We start from the raw sequence: 26,472 nt of genomic DNA on the forward strand, positions 1-26,472 counted from the left end.
TGCTCCCTCTAAAGCCACGTCCCTCCCCCCTCTGCTCCTTCTAAAGCCACGTCCCTCCCCCCTCTGCTCCCTGTAAAGCCACGCCCCTCCCCTCTCTGCTCCCTCTAAAGCCACGCCCCCTCCCGTCTCTGCTCCCTCTAAAGCCACGCCCCTCCCCTCTCTGCTCCCTCTAAAGCCCCGCCCCCTCCTTTATTTGCTCCCTCTAAAGCCACGCCCCTTCACTTACATGCACGAGCGCCATCGCTCTAAAACAGGGGTGGGCAATTATTTTTTACAACGGGCCACATGAGAAACTCACATTTTGTCAAAGGGCCGCACCAACGATAACTTAAACTCTGCTCAACGTTCTCTTAATGTAAAATACTAAATGATATATTTTGAATCACTGGTGCTGGCAATCGGAAGAATAAAAACAGTCTGTAAATATTTGTAGAAATAGTCAAATAAGAAAATGCTACTATAGATGTAAGAAACAAAAAAAAAAGTGAAATGTCATGACATTTATTTTTAACTTTGTCTTCACAAGCAAAGAAAAACTTTATAACAAGTCCAAACAATAATTTTCATCTCATTCATTCACTTCAGTGAGAATAATCCAGTATATCTTCATCCAGTCTCTTAGTCTTGTACACATTAGTCATTATTACCTGTTTATTATTAGTTCATTGTTATTATTTAATGTTAAATTGTACACAGAGAGCACAGGCTACCAAAAATAAATTCCCTTTTTGTTAAACATACCTGGCCAATGAAACTGATTCTATCTAAGGACATTTAAATCTGGCTCTGTGAATGACAGCTGAGAGGTGCTCATCACTGATGGAGGGTCTGTGTTTGGATTTGTTGAACTTCATCACTGAGAATGTTTGTGCACAAAGAGGACAAGCATCTTCTGAAAATTATTATAGTCATAGTCCTTCAGCTGAGGCTCCAAGTTTGCAGCGATGTCCTCAACCCGCCTCCTCACAGAGCGTCAGGAGAGCGGCACGTTGTCACGTGCTCCTTTTTCTCCGTCAGTGCAAAAGAGTCAAATTAACACTCCTTAATAAACTCTCCGGCGACTCGTCCTGACGGCTGCATCTCTGGCTGTGTAACGTTTTGTAAAAACCCCTCATTGGGTTTGCAGCTTTGCTAGCAACGTAGTTTACCTTCAATCGCACGCGCACTGCGTCCGTCCATACGGAAGTAATACCAACGTAGCGCCTTTCAAAATAAAAGCGTCAGCGTTGTATTGCATGCACGGCTTAAATATACAGTATACATTGATTTATGATTGGCATCGCGTGGGCCAGACAGGGATGCACAACGGGCCGTAGTTTGCCCAGGTCTGCTCTAGAAGCGGACCACAGCTCATCTCTTGTATCGTGTAGAAACTACGTCTCATTCAGCGGTAAGTAAACTCTAAACTTTATCCCAAGAGATATTTTTAAAAACAACAAACAAATCAACGACAAACTCAAAGTAAAAACTCCATCATCAGTGACGAGCTTTGAATGTGGGCTATAGGTAGAGAGCGAGCAGGGAGGCAGGGAGGCGTGTGATTGGTTCATTAGATGGCAGACATTGGTCGAAGTTTTTACACTCTTACAAACTGATACAGATGATGGATTTACTTTGTTCCTTTTTTCAGAGAACATGAGTTGTTAATTTCTGTCAGGACCTAAAAACAATTTCAACCAAAATCTGAAAAAGTGGATCTGGAGAAAAAGGACCGACGTTGCCCTTCAGTTTGCTCAGTACGATAGCTGAGGTCAGAGTAACAGCTGCCTGTAAGCTGCTGCAAGTGGCATCATCCTTTAGAAACCCAGAGGACCCCTTTGCTTAAATAAGATATTCCCTCTCAAGTCTCCATTTGTCTGTGTGTTCATTGCGTTGATGTTTCAGCCCAGCAACAACTGCAGGTACTCCCTGCTGGTTAATGCATCAGAGAGAAGATGCTGCACTCCAGGTTTCCAGTCCTGGTTTGAACTTAAAGCAGCTGCAGAGGGACAGATTTTGTCAGCTCTGAATTCACTGAAACTCAGAGGGAGATAATGTTCGGTTGCCAAATGAAAACCTACATCCGGAAAAAATGTATTTTTCTTGGTTGTCCACAACCATCACAGCAGAATTCCTCCCAGTGTGTTGGCTGCCTTTGATTTTCTCCTGCAGATTTCTGTTTACAAAGGCAGAGGAATCATTTTGAAAAGCAAAAAATATGAATTATCATACGATTCTTGAATCCCACATGCATCAGGACAGCTCTTTAAAAGTCTTAATGCATTGCACCTAAAAGGGCTTATCTGCAGAGAGAACCCTCAAGAAAGTCCTTGTTTGTGCTAAGTAGACTATATATATATCTTTTAACTTTATAGCCGTGTGTGTGTGTGTGTGTGTGTGTGTGTGCATGAGAGAGAGCGAGGGAGGAAAAAGATAAATAATTTAGCTGAATCAATGCTCATTGGGAGAGAGGCAGCTGGTTTCAGGGAATCAAGGGCAGGGGTTAGATAACTCAGATATATCAAAGACATGGCCACAGAACTTAGTTTGTTGATAACCTGCGTTCGATAGCAGCAGATCAAAAAGTGCAGCGTCTTCCTCCATCAGTTACACACACAGCCCAACGTGTGTGTGTGTGTGTGTGTCGGTATAAGGTGCTTATGCAGAGACAATGTGACGCCGTCTTTGGGTTTAGAGGGGGATATGTGCGTGAGAGAAGAGTTCACACACACACACACACACACACACACACACACACACACACACACAATTTAAAGAGCAAAGGCTTAATATGGATTTGATTGCAACCCCAATATATCTTGCATTTTCACCTCTTATGAAAGAACGAGTCACGTATGTGGATCATTCTTTAATTTTTTTTTTTTACATTTCGTAGTAGAATTATTATTTCTACATAAAGGAGCAGCAAAGGACGAACTCATCCAAGTATTAAAGGTCACATATTCTCCTCCTCCTCCTCTTCAGGTGAAATAAGACTCAGAGCTCCTCTTCATCATGTGTGTGAAGTGTGTTGTTGTAAATCCACTCTGATCCTGTTTTTGATCATGTCTATAAACCCCTCTATTTCAGCCCTGCTCAGAACAGGCTGTTTCTGTGTCTGTAGCTTTAAATATGTAAACATTTAGACACTTGTTATAAAATATTGATTTTAGTGAAACACCCCAACGAGAAACTGAGGATCCACTGAGAAATGTTCCTCTCACACTTGCAGAAACTTCAATAATACTGGAGATATGTTCAGGAGAAGCTGCGAAACACTTTCTGTAAATGAACAAAATCAAAAACCTGCAGCAGAGAAATATTCCTTCAGACAAAGACTTTTATTATCACGGCCGTCTGAAGGCAAGGGGCCAATCTCCAGTATCGAGCAGTTGACATATTGAAGCAGTTTAAAGGGTCTTTATTTTTTTAAAGAGTGGCTGTATGAGGTACCTGTCATGTGTAAATGTATCAGTCAGCAGGGGAGGCCTGTCAGCGTGGCCTCGTTAGCAAGACAAGTGGCTTGCTGACGGAAAAGTAAAGTGCTGATCATTTTCTCCACAGAGAATACACCAACGCCGTCATTTTTTCATCACCCAAATGACATGCACAAATGGCCGTCGCCTCGTCTCCGTGCTGCGTCTCATTAAATGACCAGCATCCGTTACAGCAAACTCCTACAACTGTGTTCGTAATTAAGATCTCAGAATTTGCCCCAGAACTGATCGTGTGTGTGTGTGTGTGTGTGTGTAGGTGTGTGTGTGTGTGTGTGTGGGCTGTAACCGAGGTCTTTGCCCTAATAAACAAGCACAGTGACATCACTGCAGTGTCGTAGGGCCGCCGCAGGAATCTCCTTCCTGGACACGTTGTTTTGGTTTACTTCCTGTTTAGAAGTTTAGTTTACATTTTAGCAAATAAATGACTTCCTTTGATCGAAGGTGAAATCTGATCAGCAGGATGAACTTCTCTGTAACTCCACCAAAAACAGGGTACAGAGAGGTTATTAATTTGCTGTGTAATAAGTGGCAGAAGTTCTGGTATCTCCCACAGAACCAAACGTTTCACTTCCTGCATTCTGATCAGTTTTCCTGCACAAATGCATCATTATGATCAGAGTCGTGTTCAAACATGAAAGAATGCATTCACTTTAATACTTCAATATGTGGACTGGAGAGATGAAGTCTTTCTGGACTAATCCAGCCATGCAGTCTCTGTTTCACTAAAAAATCAGAATAGGATTCATTCCTGAGACGTGTTCATGTAGTCAAATGTAATCATGGTGGAATATAAAAACAAATCTGGGTTTCTCTTGGTCTGGGATCATTTCAATGACAGACACACTTGTACCTGCCTGCATCGCACTGATACAGTCCGCTGCACGGACGAGGCGAATGTCGTTGGTGACCTCGTGCAACACAACATATTTACTTGCCATCCCGTCATTAAAACAGGAGATTTCTTATTAAGATGCGGCGAAACCAAGAGAGCTCGAATCACACCTGCAGCAACGTCTGCACAGAACGGGAAAATACATTTAGTCTATTTTTGCCTCCGCTCGAGTGTCAACAACACCTGGCCTACTATGTTTCTAATTGGCTGGTAACAGTTTGTTAAATTAAGACCGAGTGCTTCATGACTCGCACACCACTGGGAGCTGAACTCGACTGAGGGGCTGTGAGAGCGGCTCGGGACCCGGGGTTAGGGTTAGTGCCTTTTTGTTGTTGTCTTGGCCTCCCCTCATACATCCTCCCTTCAAAAACAAAACAACACAGCTTTAAGCAGAAGGCTCATTTCAAGAGTTTGGAAAGCAAGTCAGTACGGGAGACATTCCTCAGATTGATAATGGCTCCAAAATGTGTCTGCAGCTGTCCACGTTATGCAAGCCAAACAAGTCAGGAGAAAATCAAACCAATATTCAGACGCCTGTTGTGTGAATGGAAACAAATAGAGACGTGCACCTGCGTTTTAATGACAGAGGGAGAAGTGTGTGTGTGTGTGTGTGTGTGTGTGTGTGTGTTGGGGGGGGGGGGGGGGGGGTGTCAGACTGTATCGGGGGGAAACACGAAGAGAAAATGACGTCTAATTTGTTTTGCAGATAAATAAAGAGGAAGCCTTATCTTTATTCTCAGCGTTCGCTGCTTGACTCACCGGCTGGAGACTCCAAACCCCCGTTTCAATTAAGAGGGACATGTTTGTACTTTCATTCATTATTTCTTTTGTTTGTGCTCTTCTTCAGAGTTTCTATTTCTGTTTTATTATATAACAAAAGTGACGCAGAGAACGGAGAGGATTTGGTCATTGTTTATTTCCGCTCTTATAGGTTGAAGAACATCAAACTGACACGACGGCTGAGGGTTTGTTTTTTTTATCGTCTGAGTAACATTTAACTCTCATGTGGATGTTTAGGGGAATATAAATGAATGTGTTTCAGTCTCAGCAGCTCTTCAGGGCAGTGTCATGTTCATGGCTGCTCTTTGCATGATAACAGATCCTTGTTGGCACGTGAGCGTGGTGGCACTGCAGACTGGCACCGAGTCTGTACATCCACACCATGATGCCAGTGTTGATGTCCAGACTTCTGGAAGGATCTGTGAGGCTCAGACACAAGGGAACAACACAGAGGAGATGGATAGGGTCATTGAATGCCACTGTGTGTGTGTGTGTGTGTGTGTGTGTTTGGGATTTCGCTGGAGGTCTTAAAGGCAGATAGAGTGCACACAGAGGAACACTGGAGGATTTGTCGGAGTGACATACCTGCCCAATTACTACAATACTTCACAGCAGAAACAGTTTTATTTGTCTGGAAGGACTTAAAGTAAAACTGCAGGACAGACAGGGAAATGAAACCTACGATAACTTCTTTTTGTGCTTTAAGCTAACTGCTGAACTCCCCTGACCGCTCCAGTGGAGCTGCTCAGTGGCCAACAGTAGAAGACTATGAGAGTGCACTGAGCAGCTGTCAGATTTGAAGCTTGGCACGGAAAGTAAAAAAAAAAAAAAAAAAAAAGTTTGGCAAGTCTTTTCTGAAGAGTTCAGAATAGTTTGCACGAAAATATTCTCGTGTATATGATCACAAGAAGACTGCACAGCACTCCACTTCCAGAAGGAGAATGTGTCCTTACCATGGCTGATGATGGGATCTCACAAAGCTTCAGAGTTTTTCTGAAAGTCGAATGTGGCCACAGCTTGTTCAAGAATGACCCAACGTGCATCTCAAAGCAGCAGAGTCCAAAAAGGAGGAGAAGGGAAAACGTCTCTGTTTTAATCGTTTTAAGCTCGCTCTCGTCCGCAGCAGGTAAAAACATCAACAGTCGATTTTGGTTTTAAAGTGATTTAATGAAACACGAATTAAGTGAAGATCGCCGCGATTTCTCAGAGCCGCGCACTTCGCAGCGGTCAATGATTCTGTTTCCACGATGAGTCTCTGCCACCAGCCTCTGCTCCCTTCTAAATACGCTTTTCTATTTGTCAGCAGCGCTCGCTGCAGGCAGCCATCAAACCGGACAGACTATGACAACCTGGGTAACTCGTCGCTTTGGATAGAAGCGTCTGGGACCTGTAGAGTCAGACAAGGAAATGCACAGAGCGTCCGGTTGATGACAAAATAAAACATTTTTTCCATCACTTTTTCAAAAGTACATCCTCTTCATTCGCTCGTGACCATGGCGACGCTCCGCTCACATTCGGATCCAGCGGGGCAGGATGCACGCTGCCCGATGGAGGGGGAATTAGGGGGTCAGAGTAAACAAAACTATTAGCTTTTATGGTTTCAGCTGAATGATCGATGGATGTACTTCATTGATCCCAAGCTGCGACCCTGACTAAAACAGGTTCTTGTAATAGTGTTTCACGTAAAGTCCTCAGACACATCGATGAAACAGCGAGTCTTAACGTCAGCCCTCCAGCTGCTTCTAACGACGTTCACTAACTCAGATGTTTCCCCAAACTCGCGCTGCAGAGTCAGAGACGGTGAGATAAAAAAACAATTCCTTCACGGTAACATATGAATCCAGGAGCAAGTGACAGGAGAAAATTCTTCTCCTCCACAATCGCACTGTCACCAGCAGCCTGCAGCCAGCCTGCTGTTGTGATATCCCACTGATATTTGACAAAGCTGCAGACAAAAAAGACACATCGCTCTGCACTGTGTGACTGTCATTAATATTCAGTGGAGAGACTCCTCTCCACCTCCACCTGCCACCCACCCTCTAAAGTGGAGCTTTTTTATTTCCATAGCAACTCACTAAACACCCCCTGCCCTGTGCGGAGAATGTGGACCTAGCAATGCACCCACACATACACAACACACTCACATACACACACACACACACAGGGGACGCTTGATGATTTTTTTTTTTTTTGTGCAATTGTTGAACCTGCACGTTAGCGAGCTGTGTGTGTGTGTGTGTGTGTGTGTTTGCACAGATCCTGCATTATTCATGACTCTTTGTTTTTACAGATTCTCCCATCAGACCTCCAGTCTACCTGCATTAAGATGAATCTGACACATTCTCATACACACCTACACACACGCACACACACACACACTTTACTCTGCAGGTATGCGTCTGAATCCCTGTTTCATTAGACGATAACTGTTATTTGTGGTAAAGGCTCTGTAATTAATTGCCTCTGGTGCGAGCACTGCAGGCCTGTGGGAGGAGAGTGTACTACCTGCTTTTCATTCACTTCACTATCAGGTACGCACAAACGTATAAGGGCTTGTTACTGATTAGAAAAACGAGTGTTTACAGTGGGGAAGCGTGTAATACATGACTCTTTTGTTGACTGCAGGGTGTTCAGAGTTTCACACGTGTGACGACATTTTCCGCAAGTCAGACATAACACTAGTCCACTGCAGGAAACCAGAGCCATTAACAATAAACTGGGTTTACCAATTAGGCCTGTATGCTCCCATCCATCACTTTGCATTAGTGCAGTCCTTAATGGGCCTCGTTGGAATCAGGTCTGCTTTGCTAACCTAAAGGATCGATGTAGGATAGAGCTGCGTCTCGGACCCTAAACCTACAGGGGTGCAAACGGCAGTGCATGATCAATCATGATGCAATTATGTTCTTAAATCATAAGCAGGGCCCAAATGCCCCCCCCCGCCCCCATCCTTGGACCGACTCCACATTAAGAACCAGAAACGACCACATCTTTTAAAATGAATTCATTTAGAAGTCGTAGCAGAGAGAATCGCTCCCATGATTCCCCACCTGCCTTAACGTCATCATTTGTTTGTTTTGATTGAAAGCCCCCTGGTGGCAGAATTTACACACTGTGCAGACTTGAAAAAAGAAGACGAGTAGATTAATTAATTGTTTGACCTACCAACCATGCAGAGGGAAAGCTAGATGAGACCCATCTCAGTAAGCAGAACATGACGCACAAATGGTGGACAAAGCATCGTTGTGTAATGCTCTGATGACAGTTTTAACCTTGATATCATCTTATTGGACATGTCACAGAATTAACTGATTGAACTCCTCTCACCCCAACTTCATGCACAACGAGGGAACTGGCAGAGTCAAGTGAGTTTTGTACTTTTGCAAAAACAGTTTTGAGGTTATGAACAGTTTGGTAGATATACAGTAGTTTGCGAGTAATCTACTGGCAGGCTCAGTTCTTGTGCTTTTTGCTAGTTGAGTGAGTGTTAGCTGCTCATTGTCGTGACATTTTTCACCTCTGAGTGTTCGGGGTCGTTTGGAGATTTTTTTTCCACTCTGGCTGAATCTGAATCTTTATGTTGTTCTCTTGTGCACTGAGCTGTGGAGGACTTTAGAAATAGTGTTATTTTCAATGGAGGCAAACAGCCTCGTCGGTGATATGCTAAAGGTCGAAAGACCACAATAACACCAAGCTTTTGATCCCCTGTGCAGCTGAGACTGTTTTTTTTTCTGGATCATGATGTGGTTCCAAATAAATCCTTTCCAACATGATTTATTTATTGCAATGAATTGTGGGTGGACAAATTAGCGGATTCAGGGGAAGCAACCGGTCTCCCAGGAAGTCTGCAGAAAGCCGGCCTCGAGGGCCCCAGGTGGACAGAGTGAATCGTGGGTTCCTTGCTGACTTCCTTGGAATGCACATGCAAAGCCCAAGAGTCTGCAAGATGTGTGGAATGGGGACATTTGGATTCAGCCAATGTCGCCGCAGAAATCTCCCGCTCAGCCTCAGCTCCACTGCTGTGTCCACTTTCAGAGTTTTGAGCAACTAAACTCACTTTCGAACGATGTTTGAGAAGCTGAAAAAATGTACACTTCTTTTTTAAAATGCCCAAGATTTAAGAGAGCCTCATTAAGAGGAAATTAAGACTTCCTTTTTTTCAAATAATTCTTCGGTTGCGTCATGCTTTCTTTTTGAGAAACATTTCAGCACAGATCTTTTTCTGGAGGAGATTTAAAAAAAAAGTGTTTTCATCATTCTGTTATTGTCGTCTTGTAAGCAGTGAGACTTCTTAATTCATACAATAAAGCAGCAGCAGCATCCCACGCTGTTGTATTCCCAGTAGGAAATGCCTGAAATCGTTCCAGCTGTTAATTCATCACACACCGCTCTGAGGAGACGGGAGCTCTGGCTGCAGGTTCAAGCACTTCACAGAAGGTGAACCCAGTACAGGAATCCACATTCACCACACTGATGACGTTTCAGCGATAGTTCAGTCAGGAGGAATATTTCTCTCATGCACGCTCACTACACATTTCTGCTGTCATCTTCTGGGGCTGTGATTGGGTGATTATCAACTGGCCTCATATCAACGATTGCATGACGTAACTCCCTCCTTCGCCTTTTTAAGACTGCTGTTGAATCGGCTGTGAAACCTGTGTAACAGTAGCTGAAGGTCATGCTGTAGAGACGTTTCATATTAAACACTAAAAGTAGAAATAATCTGGTTTTACTGAGGTCATTCTAACACAGCGCTTTCTGATGTGTCTTTAAAAATGTGCACAGGTGGCAGCTCAACTGTTCAAGGTCAAGTAGGACACAATAGTGAGTGTTGATTTGGTTCACGTAAGGGATGTGGCCTTAAAGACTTTTCATATTTCATCACAATAAGGGGAGGGGGCGGGGGGGTCATGGAAAAAATGGACGTGAAAAAGTGAGGAATTTCAGGACATTTCCAGCTTCTGAAGCTTTTTTAAATTTTTACTTTAAACCAAAGAGATGAAGGACTTTTAGTTCAGATATGCAACACTGTTTGACATTTGATGCATTTTTCTCCATAATTGCAGAAAAAGATTAAGAAAAAAAAAAGCATTTTCAAGTTATTCACATGGGTCGTATAAATATTCCTGTATTTCTATGTTGCTATGATGCACAATCCTTCGTGAAGCTGATGTTTGCCCATTAGTTCAAGCAACCACATCATAAATACATCATAAATACAGAGCGTGTGATGACGGAAGTGTGATGTCAACATGCTGGCTGCTGGCTAAATGTGAATGCATCGTGCTCCCTCTCTCACCCGCCCACTGTGCAGGGACTCTGATATAAAACACAAGTTGTGTTTGTGTCGAGATAAGACTCATGCAGCTGCCCCGAGTCAGGATTTCATACCATGATTACAGATGATGTGTTCAGCTGCATGCAGATTTCAGAAAGATGACACAGCGGAGAGAGACAGCATATTTTCTAACCAGCGACAGGAGGGACAAATAATCATAAACTGCTTGTTGATTAATTAATTTTGATTTAATGACGGCGTTTTACTCAATGATTTATCATCACTCTTTTTTGTCCCGGTGTTCTTCGGCAAACAGATGCATAAATATTTCATGCTGATGAGGCTCATTGAAATTTGGGAAGCAAGACGGAGAAAAGCCAAGGGTTATCCCATATCTGCAGTGTCTCCGATTTTTAAACAAACACACATCAACAAATCAGCCGGATGAAACAACTGAGAGACAGATTCCGACTGCGTGTGTGTGTGTGTGTGTGTGTGTGTGTGTGTGTGTGTGTGTGTGTGTGTGTGTGTGTGTGCGCATTTCTGCGTTCACTTATCTTGCTTAAGCGCATTCTGCTGAATTCCCATTTTCCTTTAATCTCCACTCGCAGTTTATGCTGAGATGAAGCATAATGCACATCAATCAGAAACACACACACACACACACACACCAATGCATATATCAAAGATCAAATTAATGATATCAAACAGGCTTATAAATATGTAGATTATGTTCTTATTCCATTGCTGACTGGAAACAAACGATCGTTCACAACATCACCTCAGACTCTGAGCGTTTCAGTGTTTTGTTCAGACTCTTGTTTTCCTGACGGTCAGATTCACCTGCTGGTCTCGCCTCATTGAGAATGCTGTAGGCCTGACGTTTGCACCGACTGTGTCCTGGAAAGCCCCACCCAGGGGTGCTGTGATGGTGAAGTCCACCCACAGTCGTTATCAGGAAATATGCACAGGAGCCCGGTGCGCTGAGGTCGCTGACCTCAGTCCTACAGATTGATCTGCTGCTCCCATCTTATCGTTCCCTCTGAGGATTTATGCTCACAGTTTGTCCCTTCTGTTTTGAGCAAGCAGCAACCTGCGGTGTTGGAAAGTGCAGTCCCTTGAGTGTCCACTTGAGGCAACGGCATGCACACAACAGGCAAAAAAAACCCCAACATGTTTACAGCCTGGTACAAACAACAAACAGGTCTGATTATCGTCATCACTGGCACACTGAACTTTTTAAAACAACACAGTGATACACGTCATCAAGAGGTACCTGAGCTGATTGACAGGTGGGCGCTGTGTCTTTAAAACCCGCCTCAGCTCCAGCTCTCAGCCTGTCGTTAGCTTGACTCAGAGTTTGCCTGAGACAGCGTTTCCAGCACGGCGGCTGCTGCTGATGAGCCTCCAGAGATCAGACGGATGACGTCACTCGGGCTTCGTTCGGTCGAGTCACAGCTCACAGGCTGGCTCAGACTTCCACATACACCCCCTCCCCTCTTCCCGACACAGAGCTTTTTCTGTTTAAGGACAAGTCTGTGCCTGCGAGATTAAAAAAAATAGTACTTAAGTTAACATCCTGTTCTCGACATCGTTCTGAAATGTTATTATTGAGCCGTATTTCTGTGAATTATTCTACATTTATGGAAGACGTGTATTTAGTGATACTGCTGAATTTCTGTGAATAGAAGGGGCAAGATCTTTACTGAGAAATCAGAGCGTGACACAGAAGCTCCAAGATGTTCTTATATGTGCTCTGCAAGGAGAGGCTGCACACACACACACACACACACACACACACACACACTACAAGCCAGCCTCATACAAGGGCACACTCTGCTTTTATATCCCAGAGAGCTCTTTTTCTTAAAATGGGCTTCATAATTTAAGTCTGTGGGTTTTTTAAACCGAGCTGGGTCAAGAAAATGTGGAAGTGGAACAGAGCTCATAAAACGCAGCAGCTTTGATGGAGCAGAGGATATTAAAACAGTTATTGCGCCACGTCTCGGGAGTTGTATTCTTTCATATTTAAGGGCATCCTTGAACAAATAGAGGACTGCTTATGTGACAACAATAAAAAGATTCTCGGAAATTGTGTGCAAGAAAGAGGACTTGCATGAGTGAGAGAGAAACAGAGAGCTTAAGACTTTCAGATTGTTTTCTGTGCGCGCACGCTGCAGAAACATCTCCTCCATCGGGACGCGTGTGTTTTTAACGGGATCATTGGAGACGACAGACAAATTAAAAGCAGCGGAGCAAAAACTGTAATAACCTTGGACAGCATTCCTGGAGTCGATTGAAGATTTTCACAGAATATTGAGGCAAAAACATTCAAGCAAACATATCCGTAAATTCCTGGAATTAATATTTAATACTCTCGCTCTATCTGCCTCATGACTTCACTACAGAGGACATGCCATGCAGACTCACTCCATGTCTGCAGCATGTCTGCACAGAGGCTGCATGAGGTTGTTTTTTTAATCCCACAGCTGAGAATGAACGAACAGGGGTCATTCTAGAGTCTTTTGGGGCCCCAGGCATATTTGTAGGGGCCCTTCAACCTGTATTTAGCATCATGTCCCGACGCTTCCTCAGCTTCCTGTTTCTGTTTTCTCTCCTGGAGACTCATAACTCCTCCAATGCATGCAATGCTTAGCAAGACAAGGAGGCTTAGTGCTGGAAGATGGGGCCCCCTCTCCGGAGGTTTCCCAACTGTTGTTGCACAATTTGCACACATGGCTGGTGTGCTTTAAAGTGTGTTGAACCTCCTACCTGTCTGGGGGCCCCAAACAGTCGCCTCCTCTGTGAAAGGATATTTTTTCTGAGTGAAAACTTCGAGATTGTAACTGAAGGCAACCAGCAGACATAAGGTCACCGTATTTTCAAGCCTCCAAATTGGGACATTTAAAAAAAAAAAGTCAAATGTGTCGATCCACAGTTTGATGATTCCAACGTGTCATATGCTAATTTTAAAAATAAGTCATAGCACTACCACACACTCAATATTTAAAACACTGCACATAAGTGACTGTAAATATTCTGACGTTTGAAGATGAAGGTTTTCAGCCTCATGTGTGAGTGCTGCTCTCCCCCGGGCGGACTCAATCTGACACACACTCAGAGGGTGTTTCACAAGCAGATGGTACTGGTAGCTCAGGAGTCGGCCTTCTGGGACTCCGTTTAGGCCATAATCGGACCAATTAGTCTGAGCCACAAAGTATTATGATGCTGTACTAATCTCACAAAGAAGTCCAAATGACAGTGGAGTGGACACACAGAGAGAGAGAGAGAGAGAGAGAGAGAGAGAGAGAGAGAGGAAGTAGGCAGAGACGCCCACACTCACGCCGAGATAAGGAGCGTCTCTGTTGATCACGGTTTTTAGTCTGAAAGTACAAAGTGGCAGAGTGGGTATAAATGTGGAATATAAATTTCACAGTGAGCACGTCACTGGTGTATGATGGTGTAATCAGGGAGTGAATGATTGTGATGGAGGATTGAGTTTGAAGGAGACGTCGTTAGCTGCATTGTGGTGCACAGACCTGTCATCACTTCCTCTTGTTTCGTTCGTTTGTTCCATGTCGTTGCTTACTTGTTACTTCCTGTTTCATTTAGTCATTTTGTATCCTCACACTTCTCAGCATCTGCTGTATTTTTCTGTTGCTATTCCCAAAGTTGGTTTTCAGTGTTTCCTGTTTTATTTTGAAGCTGGACAGACTATAATGACCCAGACAGGAAGTCAGACAAGGAAATGCACGGAGCCTCTGGTCAATTTCAAAATAAAACCCATGTGTGGTCATGCTCCAGGAACGAACCCAGTGTCACAGCTCAGCCTCTTTGTTCAGCTCCTCTCTGCTCGCTGGCCACGCCCACCTCATCAAGCAGCTCAGTACACCTGAGCTGATTCTGCTCGTCTCCTGGGCTGTGAGGAGTCAGTTTGTGTTCATCCCTGCACTACGGGTCCCCGTTGTTTGCTGACTTCACTCACTGCTTCCTCGGAGCGATTGTTTTGGCAAAACTAATTGAAAACTGTCAATTACTGTACTGTCAGGGCCGCTGGAAGTTATTTTGAACAGGGGGTGGCTGTGAAAATCTTTTGTTCTTTTTTGGACAAAAAAACCTGTGAGAATACATTTATAAAATATATATATTTAAATGTTTAAAATAAATAAATAGATTAAGATTCACCACGTCATTGTCTTACACTCTTCAGTGAACACATCCAGGGCCACACACACACACACACACACACACACACACACACACAGTTCAGTTCTCAGAGGAATATATGCGCTCTTACTTAAACTTCACAATAACACTTTAACAATGCAGCAGGTTTGATCAGCTGACATCAACCTGAGTCTCTGCACCTGTCACACACCACTCTATTAGCTCCAACATCCTTTCACACACAGCACAAAGAAATAACCTCAGACAATCTAAGCACATTATTGAATAGCTCTCCACATCCACTACACAAACACACGCACAAAACACTTTTTTTCTCCATCTCCAACCTTTTCACGCAAACCACAAGGAAACAATCTCAGACTGTTTACACGTTATTAAACAGTTCTCCAAATCCATTACACACAGAACACACGATGAAAGTAACGCTCTCCATCCCCAGCACATTGTAAAAACACTACAGTGTGACGTTACACAGCAGAGATATGAAGGTGCGCGAAGGTGATCTGACTTTGAGCTGCAGACACGGTGCCCTGCTTACAGGTGTCCACATGTCCAGGTGCGCTCTGGGGTCGTGGAAATAAAGTCTCTAATGAGGGGACGGATGTGCAGGGAGTTCAGGATGTCTCTGTGGACATGCATCAATTAAAGGTTTGTGAGTATTTTCTGGGTCATCATGGTGCTGCGTGTCTTTAAAAGACGTAAGGCTGAGAAGGTGCGCTCAGGTGAGGCCACAGAGACGGGCAGGCACAGACGCAACTCAATCAGTGTTTCTGTCTCTGAAGACGTGGCTCTTGTTTGTTACTGGAGCTTACTCCAACATGATGCTACATCGTGAACTGTGACACTCGTAGAACGGGCACGGAGCGAGCGGGGAACCTTTTCACTTCACTCGGCGTCTGCAGCCTGACGTTGGCAACGTGACTTCAACGTGACTTCCGTGAACTTGTGTTGATTATGCCTAAAAAATAATTAAATCAAAATCAAAAATACATGTAATAGCCCACGTGTGTCAAAATCTTTTCCCAGAACATTCAGAAGGAATTTATTGTGCAAAAAATATTTTTAATAAATGTTTATAAAATCTCCCCCTGCAGCACCCCCACGTCCCGCGGCCATGTGTACTGTACACAGATCCACAAATATGTCAAATGATCCATAAATGTCTGAACTGATCTGCAATTATAGCAATTGGAAAATGTTTACTGATTTAATAATAGCATAAAAGTTTTAGTCCACAAAAATCATCTGAGGAAGGCCTCTCCATTGGCTGTCATGTTGCAGCTGCGGTTATCTCTTTATATCTCTGTATCCATACCTGTACGTCTGACTGTCTACGAGTTTTATCAGTCTGTTTGATGGTTTGAGGGGTCAATCAAAAAGAGGGGCCCCTGCTGTCAGAGCGCTTTATTATGTGCTCAGAAGGTGTTTCAGCTGCAGCCAGTGAAGCAGCAGCGTGAATAAAAAAGCCTACAGCAGAAGAAGAATGATTGGCTGGCTGTTAGCAAAAACACGTTTCATCCATCAAGGAGGAAGCCAGTCAACTTCTCATATAACCTTAACCACATCATATATACAAGTTGTAATTAGTGAGTCAGAAATGGTTGCAATGGGGAGAAAATCCAGGTTTCTCACTGGCGACACACACTGTATGTGTTGTGTCGACAAATTTAAGTGTGTCCACGTCCGAGGCCCTGCCGACTCCACCCACTCCTGTCTTACAGCACATGGTTAAAAGAGGGTTAGGATAGGAAGGAACAGTCCCGAGGAACCTCCGAGAGCTCAGCAGCTCCCAGAAAAAGGAAAGTGGTTAGTGATAGTACGAATTTCTGTGAATACGTTCAGTGTGGTTACACTTTGTAGAGGTGACTTTGCTGTGAGCAGACTACGATCTATTTGGAGAAGCTATGACCATATTTGAAGAGAAGAATGTCATTAGAGGTATTCTAAAAGTATAATGTTCGGCCTCAGTTGACAGTACAATGTTGAAGTGTTCCTCAAATAGAGGTTTGACATTCGAGTCAAGGAGATGTGTTTCTTCATACCATGTACAGAAGTATCTAAAGTGGGAAGGAATTTGTGACATCTGTTGAACAGTATATAAAGGCTCCACCTTGAACAATAAAGTCGTCTACCTTTCAGCCTGCACAGAGTGTCAGTGTGTCTGTCAGAGTAGAACCACGATCGTGATACGCTACATTGGTATTATCCAGTCTGTTGATAGATTCAGCTTTAGGGACAGTTATATTATTCAACCCATCAGTTAGTAACTGGAATTTAAAGACAGGTTCTGACGTGATCAGAATCAGATCAGATAAGAGCTGCAGGTTCAATCCCACAACTAAGATAACGTACCTTTTTCAGTTTAAAAATCTTGGACTTTTAAGTAGAGGTAAAATGGGTCACAAATAGGCTTTTTAACTTTCCACAAACTGTTGTGCCTTCAATTTTTGATCGAGATCACATTTCACCCCTGCAGTAAGCCCTTCACAAGCTGGAATTATCCCAAACTCTGCAGAGACAGAAGCATGCAGCTTCCCTCGATATTCAGAAAGAGGATTGGTGAAGCAGTTTTTCTCTGCTCTCTGGATTGTGCTGATGTCGTTCACAAACCACCTGATGTTGTGTTTGCACACTGCTGTAATACCTCCTGTGGCATTCATTATAAGGAGGTTGGTGGGTCCTTTTATAATGAGACATGTTTGTGACTTATGAGTCATGTAACCTTTTCCCTTGCAGGGGAGTCTTGGCTGCTGATCCTGGGCTGAGTGAGTCAGGTATCATCATCTGGGCTTCTGGACGGTCGCTCACATCTTACAGCTGGTTACACAGTCGCTTCGTTCTCAGACTTGACCAAATTAATTACATGTCTTTGGAAAGGAGATTAGCAGCAACAGACTCCACGTATAGGGTCAGTTAGACCCTCAGCTCATGAGACACACATGCACTCCTGAGCTGCCTCACAGCGGGAGACAATCAGGCGGTGGTCTCCCCAGAAAAGACATGAGGAAAAAATAAAAAAAACAAAGTGGAGGAAGCAACAGAGTCCGCTGCGGTTTGAAGTGTTCTTTTACAAGTTTTACAAACATGTCTTTGAAAAATCATGTTGATTGCCTTTTTTAAAATTCATGCTGTATGTGAACTAAGAACAGGCAAAGTTGCTTGTTTCATCCTTATGTTGGAGTAAATCGAGGACAAGTCTACAGTGGGCACTAAACTGCTTACTCTGAGAATCCTGTGTTCCCATCATGGCCAATCAGAAGAGAGTGTGCACATGGGGAGGGACGCCAGCTGAAATGAACCGTTTCAGGCAGAGGCTGAAATGAGGGTTTTATACCAAGCTTATGTGGAAGTAGAAAATCCTGCAATTTGTCGAGTTGCCACTAGAGGCCGCCTGCAGAAGGATAAACACCAGTTCAAGAAAGTAGAATTTAACTTGTTTACAGTCTGGTTCAAAAACGAAATGTGTCTGATTAGGTCGACTAAAAGTTAGGCAGCATGGAGACCGCCATCATATGTCCCTCCAGCGCCCCCTGCAGGGACAGATAGATGACGTCACTCAGGATTCTTTGCACTGATATTTAGTCTTCCCAAGCTCCACATCATGCAAAGCTGCTCTATATAGTGTTATTGGCTGTCTGGAAAGTCACTTAATGACGCCATACACTAATTTGCATAATTGGCTAAAAAGCATGCAATTGTAATGGATGCTGTAAAGTTGTGGGAGAGACAAAACCTAAATAAGTTTCTGTTTCTGATTCTTGGTTTTATTTGTTTTTTCAGCTGATGAAAACCGCACTGAATGTCACTGGATTTGTCGCCGGTAGCTTTTGACAAAAAGAAGTCACCAAGAGGAAACGGAAAGTCGCCAAGTTGGCAACACTGGCTCTGTAGGTTTAACAGACTAACAACATGAAGGTTGAATATAGGATCTTTGATTTGATGAACCACAGGTGGCCAGTGGGTAAATTCGGTATCTTAGACAGTTCTTATCTTACATCTTTGAAAGAACCAAAAGGATTTCAACAACCTCTCCTCTAACATCAATCTACAGCTGATATCATTCCTCTCACTACATGCAAACTTCTGTCACATTTCGCTCTGGTGTTAAAATCCTGTTGTTGTTTTTTTCCCTCCACTCTTCACTGAGCTCTGTCACACATCTGTCATGGTTGTGTGCTGCAGCTCCATGGGGGGAAAAGAAACTAGAAGTGTCCCCGGGGTGAAGTAATCCATTCAGTATCTAGCAATAGTCTGCTTCATGAGGCAGCATCCATCAACAGGAAATCATCTGACTTACTGAATAAGGGAGCATTCGGATTTGTCCATATTGTCTCCTTTCACTCTCCTTTCTTTTCCTTACGGTGGCTCAATGCTTCCTTTAGGAAACACCGGACCGTCCTTTACTAAAGGCACATTTCACCGTTCCTGAAAACTAGCAGATGCTGGAGGAGAAATGTGGATTTGATTTGACTCATAATTAGTTCCTGCCTTTGTATTTATTTTCTTTCTTTGTTTCTATGTAGTGTGTGCAGAAGGTGAACATCGCTTTAACACAGTCTTGTATCATGTTTGTGGAGATGCTTTGCTGTTATTTGATGTTGATTTAAGAAGAGTAATAGTAATATAAAACCTTGTTATTATAAAAAGAGTTGCCTTCCTTGCCTGTTGACAAGCAGCACGGAGAAGAAGTGTGGAGTTTTCCTCAGGAATAGTTTGTCTTCCCTCCTTCACCTTCACTTATCTGCTGTTTGTGCTGTGCATCGCGCTCCATTAAGGCTGCTGTCTGTGGAGAAGCCTTTTTTGTATTTCCCCCTGTTGGATTGAATTTTGGTTCAGCAGGTATTTTTCAGAAAGCGGACACAAACGCAGATACAATGAGACGGAGACAGATGGCAAAGTTGAGAGATTTTAATGAAGAGGGATGACGAGGCTAAACCTGAGCAGAGGAAGGTCAGAAGGCAGCGGGAGGAGAACAGACCTGAACAGACCTGAGGCAGATTTACCTTGTCAGGATGTGGAAAAGTATTTGCACCTGCGATTAATTACTTTGTGTCCACAGAAATGAGAAATTACATAAAAAAAAGGTTGAGCAATAATTAACAATGAACTTCTGGTTTCCTCATAAATGTCAATCAGTGCTGGTGGGGCAGCGGCAGTGTCTGCATGTATTGAGGCTACCGTCCTCACGCGGGCGGCCCGGGTTCGTGTCCGGCCTGTGGCTCCTTTCCCCGCATGTCTCTCCCCACTCTCTCCCTGATTTCGCCTCTATCCACTTTCCTCTATAATAAAGGCAAAAGGCCAAAAATAAAATCTTTAAAAAAAAAATAATAATAAATGTCAATCAATTAAATAGACTTCGGTTTTTTCGGCAGTGAGATACAAGCAACCGACCTACAACGGCCTAAAATCACACCTGCACATATATACAAACCGGCTGCAGATGACGGGCGCCATGCCTGCAGACTTGCTCTGTAGAAGACTTCATTATTGACGCTGAGTGAAGCTGTGGAGCTTCGAATGATGATGTTATAAAGTTGTGTTTTAGCTGTAGATTGGGGGGGCTGGGTCCCCTGAGACAATCTGCTTCAGTGGTGGTTATAATGATGCATGTGTTAGTGCTGTCTCCAGAGACCTGAGTGGTCCTGGTACGTCTGGATCTGTAAACTCTGTACTAAATGTAGCTCGGGTGGTAGAGCGGTCCTCACCCAGCCGGTCTCCGTGTTCTGTCGGGCCTGAAGAGCCGGGTGGTGACAGCGGCTTCGTACAACTTGCGGCGTGAATTGAGGGAGAGTTGTCAGAGTACAGGCAACATCTGGTTGGCGACGCTTCCACGTCTGCTTGCTCTCACCTGCTGCTGGAATCGTAAAAATCCAACATGTCTGATACCTACGATTCCAGATCGACAAGACTCCGACTAGATGTGGAAAAGTGAAATAATTGTAATGATACCACACAGAAAGAGAATGGATACGACAAGCCGAGCAGATGCCCCCTCCTCCTCAGAACATGGCTGGAGCTTCACCTGGAGATGGAGTTCAGACGTGAGATCTGTCTCTGTTATTACTCAGCAGATCGACGGTCTCCACTTTTTAAAACACACGTGCGTCACTCCCTGAACGAAAGTTACTCAGACTGTAAATCACTGGCCTGTTTATTTTAAGTGTTTAAGAGTGGGTTTTTAGAGGAGAGACGGAGACAGTGAGGTTACGCATTGTGTCTTTAAATCTTGGTGAGCTGATGTGTCATCCATGCTTATTTTTAGACTCATTTCCTCTGGTTTTTGTTCTCCGGACATGATTTATGAAGGAACAGGAGCTGTCACTTCCTCGTCTCGTCCTCTTTGTGTTTTACATTTAAAGGGCATTTTCACTGCACTACATTTGAGCTTTGAAGGATTGTGAAACAGACATGATTAATGTATGTGGTTGTTGAGCTCGTTTTTGAGCCCCTGAACCTTTTTTTTTTTTTTTTTTTTTTTTCAAAAAATGGCCGGAAGTGACGTTACTGAGAGTTTTAAAGCCAGGTGTTGGTTTCATGTCGCTGTTTCAGCGAGCCGTGCCCTCATCGGAGCGAGTCGCTCGTTTGTGAATTTGAACAACAGTGTGTAATCTTTATTTACTCTGCTACGATTTATTTTGAAGTAAACACCCCCCCCCCCCACCAAACAGCTGTTCTGTCCCCACTCCTCATCCCCATGCTGCCTCATTAAATCCACAAAAACTTGATTTATTCACGTTCACACCCTGACAAACCGCTCCTGCAACTATTACTTTACTACTTGTACGATAAGTCAGACAGGTTTTATGTAAATCCTGCACTTCATTGAGGGTCTGCTTGAAGCTGGCTGCAGAAGCACGGCATGTCACACACTGTCTGCACCACATTAACAGCATAAATAAACATTTAACACCTGGTTCAAAAAAACAAACAGTGAAGGTCTGATTAGTCGTGGGAAACAGACGGCTGACGTCATTTAATGTTTCCAGTCAGTCATCGTTTGGACTTTAGGTGAAAATAATAATAATGATAATAATAATAATAATGAATATAATAATAATAATTAACGAGTCTCTAATCTTGTTTAATATTCAACTTTTACTGAAACTCTCACCAGGAACATTTGTGCTGCAGACACAAGTTTCTAAGTCTCTACAGGAGCCTTCAGCCTCAGCTCTGTGCACCTTTAGGAATAAAGGAGCATCATCATCATCATCATCATCATCATCATCATCATCACTGCATCTCTCTTTTTTAAATCCACACATCTGTAAAAACCTGGATGCATTAAAGTGTGTTTGTTTGAGTATTTGATGTATAAAAACCTGCACGTTGGAATAAATAAAAACAAGCTGTCGTTGATCTTTTCCATCACTCGTTTTTATTGATCCAGAACCTTCAGTCCGGATTAGTTTAAAACCGCTCTGCCAGAGGACAGATGACTGACGACAGGTGATGAAATTCATCTTTAGCACAAAGAATATCACAACAAATCACAAATAAAAAAAACCCCAAAACAAACAGCGTGACAGTGGTGAGGTGCCGCTGACAGATAAATAATTCAGATATTAAATCATAATATGACACATTTACACATAATGGTAACATGTGCAGTCAGTAATCCGTCCATGACCTTCTACATGGGTAACTGGAGATGGTCCAGTTGTCCCTGCAGCTTCAACAAAGGTCTCTTGGGGTCCAGCACTGGTCCTCCTGTGGGAAATGGACTTGAGGATCTTATCCAGAATCAGCTGGTTGAGAGACACGACGACTCTACCGCTGAGCCACAGCCGCCCCTGTGGTCCTCTGGGGTCGAGAGACCGTCGATCATCAGGGTCCAGCCGTGATCCTTGTGTAGCCCACTTGGAGAAATAGAGAATACTTTGTTAAAATGCATAAATAAATTAATTATTGAAAAAAATACACATCATTTAATTTAAACTATTTAAACTATAATCCTCAAGAAATCGATACAAGTTCAAACAGTCAAACTGTTTCATTAATAAAGTTGAATAAAGTTATGGCTGTGAAAAAATTAAAATGACACTGTCGCTGTCACAGTGAGTTTAATGTAGTGCACTGAAACACGCAGCTTAGAAAGAGCTGAGGATCAATAATAACCCGGGGTGGGATTTAAGATTAAAACATTTTCATAAAAAATAAATATAAAATATAGAATTATACATATAATGAAACATTAATCTTATTCATTTAAGCTCAGAGATTGTCGCGTCTGTCGTCATCATCAGGATAAACTGCCGTTTCTAACGTTTACGATATTTACTCTTTATCAAAGATTTGATTCAAAATGAACTTTGTTGTGATTCTGCGTTCACGCTCGTCTCGCCCGTTGGAGAGCAGCCGAGTCAAACGCTGCTCTCCGCTCGTAAAACCGCAATGCATGATGGTATATATTGCTTGGCTCGCGACCATTGCTTGTCCACTTCTTTTCAAAGTGCATTGTGGGATACATTGAGTGGACTATATAAGGAATGACCATCCCCACTCAGAATGAATAAACACTCAGTTGACATACTTGCAGGTCTGCCGGCGGTGCTTGGGGGTCCAGCAGCCCGTCCAGGCTGACCCCCCTCTGAGTCCCCACACTGACTTAGATGTTCAGTGTGGACTCTGTCAGCCACGGGTGGCTCCTGAGCGTCTCCAGGGTGGGTCTGTACTCGGGGATCTTGGACAGACAGCTCAGCAGAAAATCAGAGCAGTCTGTGGGCACAAACAGGAATCACAACTTTATGTGCGTTTACACAACTGAACTAACGTGTGTGAGCTGAGGACTTACCGGGGGTGAGGCTTTCACTGACGTTAGGGAAACCGTAGACAATATCAGATTTGCTTTTAAAAGGGATGTCGTCATGCAACAAGCCAAAAATCAGGACACCAAGCTGCCACACTGTCGCTGGTTCAGCTTGGTACTCTTTGTTAGTGAACCACTCAGGGGAGGAGTACTCAACGGTTCCTGCAGCACACAGTGAAGTATTCAAAGGTTAGAGACGTATGCACTCATTGGCTGTTTTTTTGTAAACCCTCATTACCAGATGTGTTTGTCCTGCATCAATGCAGACTTTTCATGTACAGAGTATTTAACGATGTGTAATGACCCAGAAAACGTGACGTCCTGACCTTGCTGTGTCTTGTATGTCTCGTCAGTGAGAAATGTGCTGCAGCCAAAGTCAATTAGCCGGACACAAGGGACATCAGAGCCGGTCTCGACGAGGATGTTTTCCATCTTGATGTCCCGGTGGAAAACTCCTCTGGAGTGTATCTCCATGACAGCATCCACCAGCTGTTTAGCAAAGACCTGAAGGAGAAGGACCCGGACGTTCACACTGAGTGACTCGGCGTGCATGGACACAGGTACAAAAACTCTGAAACACACATTCTGTACCTTTGCTTCATGCTCCTGCAGGCCGGATCCTCTACCGTTCATGTAGTCAATCAGATCACAGCAGGGGACTGGTCTCTCCATGACCAGGATCAGCTTGTCGTCCAGATCATACCAGTCCAGTAGGGCCACAGTTGCACGGGTCACTAATGCTGCTGGTTTGACTTGAAGCATTAGCGCCACCTCCAGAGGGACCGCCTTTTTTTCCCCGTCTAAAACCTTTGGAGAGCAGAAGAGGAACAAACTGCTCAGGATGTGCTCACAGTTTCTACTTTACATTTCAGTCCAAGCATGTCGAAACATGTTAGCACGAAGAAGAAGAAGTTATAACTCACCATTGACGTGTACACGATGTTAGACAGGGGAATGTGTTTAATTGCAACCTGCACAAATAAAGAGACATCTGGTTAGCTCAAATAAACAGAGAGGATATAGAAATCGATGTGTTGTTGTTGTTTTTTTCCCATAATTCTTACCGGCTGGTTGTCTTTTCTGCGGTAGCCAGCGAAGACGGAGCCGAAGCCTCCTTCTCCGAGCAGTTTCTCCTCTTTATACTTGGCCTCAAACACAGCTGCAGAGGCAAAAAGCCGACGTTGACAGTTCAGCAAAACACTTTCAGAAAAGTCTCTGATTATACATTGAATGCATAACAGAAAAGTTAGGAGAGAGAAATCCTTTGAAAGAAAGTCAAAAGTATTTCTCTCAACATGTCCAGCTGTTTGCTGAAAAGAGTCCTTAAAAACATCATTTAGAAAACATAACATTTATGTAAAGGTTTTTTAATGACACATTATGTCATGTTTTGGTCTGTTTGTCTCTCCCCATGTGTGTCTGTTTGTTTCCCTGTCTGTCACTCCCCCTGTGTTTCAGTAATCATTCAATTAGTGTTTCAGGTATGGTCCACAGGTGTGGTCCATCTCATCAGCTGGTTATTTAAGCTGGCTTCTGCCAGGAAGTCAGCGCCAGATTATTGTTCATCTCCCGTGGTTTGTAGCTCTCCGTGCTTCTCGTTTGATTCAATACTCTGTGATATATATCCTGTGAATTCCCTGTCGTATTTTTGACCCTTCGTGTTCTCTCTCCTTCCCAGTTTGTTCCCAGTCCTGCCGTCCGCACCCCGTGTTCCTCGTCGTCTGTTTTCGTCCCCATCTGGCTTGCACGCGTGTTTTTGTACATCTAGAGTCACTTAGTTTATTGTTGCACATTTAGAGTCACGTTAATTACTTGTACACATTTATTATTGTCACATTAGATTTATGCTTCACTTTAGTGTCACTTATTACTTGATCTATTGTCACTCGTGTTTTCTAATAAATTGTTATTTCGTTTACTCTCAGTTCTGTCTCGTGCTTTTGGTTCCTCTTATTCTAATTGTAACACATTACCTCTGTTAGTAGAATGGCCTGTTGGTTCTGATGAGGAGGGGGCTTCGTCTGCTGTGCAGGACTCCTCAGTTCTGCTCTTCTTCCTTGGACCCTGGGTCTCTGCAGACTTCCTCTTTCTGCTCTTCCTCCCTTCAGCTTCTGCACTGATGCTGACCCCAGAATCCTCCTCAGAGAAAGGGTTCTCCTCAGCAGGAAGGGGGGTCCCTCTCCTCCTCTTTCTTGGCCCCTCTTTGGTCTCAGAGGCAGAGGACTTCCTCTTTGTCTCTGAAGTGTTGCAGACAGCAGCAGAGTGAGGCAGAGAGAGGCTCAGGGTTTCTCCTGAACGAGCGTGACACAGAGGAACAGAGAAGGTTAGAGCATGTTAATCACTGAATTCAGCTCGCCGTACGTTCACACACAAAGACCTGTCAGCTGTGTTTATGTGTGGATCATCTATGAAACACTGAGAGGGATTAAATACTGTTGTCACATTTAGTTTAACTGACAACTACAGCTGAGAAGGAAGAAGTCGACTGCAGCTGCTGTGACGAAATTAAAAATATGTATCGTCTTCCAAAGGTGTGCATTGTTTCGTCACAGGTGTAATCAACGTTTTAGTCATTGCTCATCGTACCTGTGCCGTCAGACGTGCAGGAGTTTGCTCTGAAAGAAACGTAGAAGCGGTCGCTGATGCTGCTTCCGTTTGGTTTGGAGCTGCAGCTTTCCTCTGCGTCGAGGAGCGGTTCACTGTGGCACTCTGCAAGAACAGACCATGAAAACTACATGTACATCTATGAAATCACACACTGAGGGAACAACCTCATCATCTCATGAAGAGAGATGGCTTTTAATGTTTAATATGACCTCCTTAAATGTCAAGGTTATTGTGACTGTCTGCAGTTTTACTTCAAGTCGAGTCATATGCATTTTTCTTCACAGCTTCTAAACTCAACATTCAAACTAGGCTCCTCCTCCTGGGCCCTTTGCAGGGTTACATTTAGCACTTGGACCTTGAATGCAAGCTACCGAAATACTAGCACAAGCTAACTGCAGGTGAGGTTGTCCAACAGGAAGCAGACCAACTCCTCGTCCCCGGG

General features: G+C 43.7%; 2 protein-coding genes and 1 long non-coding RNA gene across 3 annotated transcripts in view; 1 reads left to right on the forward strand and 2 right to left on the reverse strand.

Moving 5' to 3' along the window:
• mtss1lb (MTSS I-BAR domain containing 2b) overlaps positions 1–26,472 on the reverse strand; it is a 223,060-nt gene that overhangs the window by 106,909 nt on the left and 89,679 nt on the right. The window lies entirely within an intron of this gene.
• On the forward strand, positions 15,186–17,611 carry LOC306821412. Its single transcript, XR_013778794.1, has 3 exons — positions 15,186–15,262; positions 17,091–17,283; positions 17,351–17,611. It is a non-coding gene; the product is annotated as an uncharacterized lncRNA (long non-coding RNA).
• Positions 22,182–25,550, reverse strand: LOC306821745 (serine/threonine-protein kinase pim-2-like; the record flags this gene model as incomplete). Its single annotated transcript, XM_079340319.1, has 8 exons — positions 22,182–22,473; positions 23,148–23,332; positions 23,409–23,585; positions 23,750–23,927; positions 24,015–24,230; positions 24,347–24,394; positions 24,488–24,582; positions 25,397–25,550. Coding segments are annotated over 7 exons (978 nt in total), but the record flags the coding sequence as incomplete, so codon positions are not given.

This window comes from Symphodus melops (assembly GCF_947650265.1).
Source record: "Symphodus melops genome assembly, chromosome: 3".
In the NCBI taxonomy this organism is placed as follows: domain Eukaryota; kingdom Metazoa; phylum Chordata; class Actinopteri; order Labriformes; family Labridae; genus Symphodus; species Symphodus melops.